At 61.6% G+C, this 3,129-nt stretch overlaps 1 protein-coding gene across 1 annotated transcript; it reads right to left on the bottom strand.

Annotated features, from left to right (window-relative positions):
• Positions 1-478: 478 nt before the first annotated feature.
• RHTO_07391 (serine/threonine protein kinase) lies at positions 479-3,097 on the bottom strand (the record flags this gene model as incomplete). The annotated part of the gene is made up of 5 exons (XM_016421048.1): positions 479-695; positions 750-1,543; positions 1,608-2,836; positions 2,894-2,990; positions 3,059-3,097. The coding sequence occupies 5 exons, from the start codon at positions 3,095-3,097 to the stop codon at positions 479-481; spliced, it is 2,376 nt and encodes a 791-aa protein (XP_016269189.1).
• Between the last annotated feature and the right edge of the window lie 32 nt (positions 3,098-3,129).

The raw sequence follows: 3,129 nt of genomic DNA, 5'->3' as shown, positions 1-3,129 counted from the left end.
CTCGACCGGCAAGACTCTCCCAGGCGCGTACTCGCGACTCTTCCTGTAAGCGACGGCGTCGAGCTATCAGGCTTACAAGGAGGACAGCCAGCCGAGGCGGGCAGTAGTCGCATGTCTAGAGGGCTCGAAGTTGGCGGGTGGTGGTCAGCGAATTGAGCGGTAGCTTGAGGGACATTCCTGGCTTTTGCTATTGCAGGGTGACTCGGCATGACATACTTGAGCTGCGCTAGGCGTCGGACCATGCGTATACCCGTGAGAGCGAGAGACGGCGCCATTTTTCGTTCTCTTCTCGATGGTCGCGAGCAATTCACGAGCATGGATCGGGGATTTGGCTCTTTGCAAAGTAGAGGAAGATGCGCCGAAGACAAAGAGGGCGGCGTGGGAATGGCGAAGCAGAAGGTAATGAACGAAGGCGAGGTATAGAGTGAAAAGCGAAGGGAAAGAGTACATGGAAGTCTTCCAAGCAAGTCGGGCACCTTTAGACGGCGTTGCAGTCGGCAGCATTGATGTTGTAGAGAAACTGCTCGCGTTCGAGAGCCAGTTCATCCGGCCTGGCGTCAACTCGCGAGCGTGCCCAATCGATGATCTTGACCGCGCCGTTCGGCTTCACGATGAAGTTTGCTGGTCGAAGGTCGCCATGCTCAATCTGGTCGTTGTGGAGAGCCTCAACCGCGGCAACGCACACGCTCCGGTGTCTGCAAAAATTGGCGTGAGCGAGAGAGCAGAAAGGCTGAAGTCGAAAAACTCACCGAGCCACGTCGCCCCAGGTCTGCAACACCACGCCCGGAATGAACTCGAAGATGAGGAGCAGGACCACGATGTCGTCGATCGCGCCGCCGAAGAGACCGATGTACATGGGCGCGTACTGAAGCCTCCTGCCTCGCAACGTGACGAGGGCCTGATGTTCCCGCGCCCCTTCGTCCAGACGGTCACGATACTCGTCGAGAGACTCTTCATGGCGCGGCGCGACGACCTTGACGGCGAAGCGGCCGGTGGAGTCGCCGTACACATCCCCGCCCCATCCGCTGCCGAGATGCTGTGATAGGTAGAGTGCCGCAGTGCCATCGCCCTCGATATTCTCGCTAGACGAGCGCTTGTAGCAGCCTGAGAACGCGCCGAGGTCATCGAGACCCGACTCGAGGGTGAGTTTGGCGGCTCGCTCGAGGCTCGCCAGCAGATCGGGCGTAGGCTCTAGCGGCGCCTCGACGAGGCTGCGGGAGATGTCGTGCGAGGTCTTGAGCGACTCGGCGAGGTAGCGCGATGACGAGTCGTGGGGCGTCTCGTGCGATCCGGCAAGGTCGTGCGATGACGAGTCGGGCGACGTCTCGAGCAGGTCGACAAACTTCGGCAATGTCTCGTCGTTCCCGTCGAGAGCCGTGAGCGCGGTCGTTTCCGACTCGAAGGACTCGTCCACGTCAGATGAGGCGGAAGACGCGGAAGACGAGTCGTCTGCACAGGCAGTCGCAGAAGAATCGGCCGGGTCGACGGAAGGATCGGTCGCCAGCGGAGGCCCTGCTGCTGGTGCGCCGGCCGACGAAGAGCCCTATAGGCGCGAATGCAAGCGTCAATACGTCGGCCCTCGTCAAGCCAGTTTGAACCGGACGCACGTTGTGGAGGTTGCGGACAAAAGTGGCGACATCGAGATCCTTGAAGAACTGCAGGTACTCCGCCTGATCGGCATGCTTGCTGAGCAAGCGGTCGGACAGCTTGCTGTGCCGGCCGACGCGAAGGTAGATGAGGAAGACGGCCTTCATTCGAGCGACGAGAGCGAGGTCCTTCTCCATGTCGCAAACCAGGAGGTTCGTGCCGAAGCGGAACATCGGGAGGTTATGGTCGGGAGTACCGAAGACGAGGGGTTGGAAGGAGGATTGGTTGCGCTGTTTGAGCACGGCGAGCTGCACGCTGAGCTGCTGTGTGAATAGCGTGATCGCTCGCATCTCGTCGTCCATGGCGTCCCAAGGCACCGGCGTCGTCGTCGACTCGTGGAAGCCCCAGCCTTGCCACTGATGCAGGGCCGGCTGCTTCCGTTGGGGTTTCTTGGCGATACTGATCGGCGCTCTTTGACCAGGCTTGGCGCGCTCCGCAGGCAGGGGCTTGGCCGTGCTGCTGAAGGAGAGGGCGGAGAAGTCCTCCAAGATGGCCGCTTCCTTCGCCTTTTGCGACGGGTTCGTCGGCCGACCACTTGTTCGCGGAACGGGGGCGCTTGCTGCTTGCGGTCTTCGACGAGGGTACGGGTCGAGGCCGCTGGGCGGGGAGAGAACGTTGCGCTTCGCGGACGAGCGCGCGGGCGCTTTACTGTACACCTCCAGCTGCCACAGCGTCGGAAGATCTTGCGCCATGTCGAACATTTGCGGCAGAACGAGGCGGTTGAGCATCGCTTGCATAAGCACCTCCGTCAACGCCTGGGTCAGCTTCACCTCCTGGGGAATCTCCACGTAGGGGTCGCCGTGGAGAAACAGCGAAATGTCCGAGGCGCCTTGCTGCGGCGTGTTGTATTGACTGCCTCGCCGAATCCGCAGGCCAAGCACGCCGCCTGCCGCAAACTGCGCGAGCCGATCGACGACGGCTGACAACCACGCCTGCGCGTCGTACTCGTTCGAGCCGAAGTTGGGCGAGTCGTAGTAGTCGCTTGGCATGGGTTCGAAGGACTCGTGGCCGAACCAGGTGGGAAGAAGAGGCAGGACTTCTTGCTCAAAGTGCGTCAAGAGGTCTCGTGCGAGGGTTGGCAGGCGGCGGACATGCGTAATGGTGCCGGCGAATATACGGTCGGTGACGATGGGCGCGCGGGTCGAGAGGGTGTGGGAGGTTTCGGCGGCGAAGGGGTTCGACGGTGAATCTGGAAGAAGACATCGTAAGCTATTGCACACAATCCCAGCCGGTCAAACAGCCGCACCGAGAGCAAAGCGTTGAGTGATCTGGCGATGAGTCTCCCGCATCCACACCGTCTCCGGTGCGGCAGTCGTTGGCTGCAATCGCGTAGAGTCCTGGGTCTGTTGCATCAGGCGTGCGTCGTCAGTCACGGACGTGGCGTCGGGAGAGCGGAGCAGTCACGACTCACGCTCGGGGAGGCGGAGGCGACGGCCGCGTTGGCCATCATGGGAGGTTGCTGGGCGGAGCTGCCGGTCGTGT

The sequence above is a fragment of the Rhodotorula toruloides genome (assembly GCF_000320785.1).
Source record: "Rhodotorula toruloides NP11 unplaced genomic scaffold Scaffold64, whole genome shotgun sequence".
NCBI classification, from domain to species: domain Eukaryota; kingdom Fungi; phylum Basidiomycota; class Microbotryomycetes; order Sporidiobolales; family Sporidiobolaceae; genus Rhodotorula; species Rhodotorula toruloides.
Note: the sequence above shows the minus strand (reverse complement) of the source record. Positions and strands in the feature narration are given on the sequence as shown.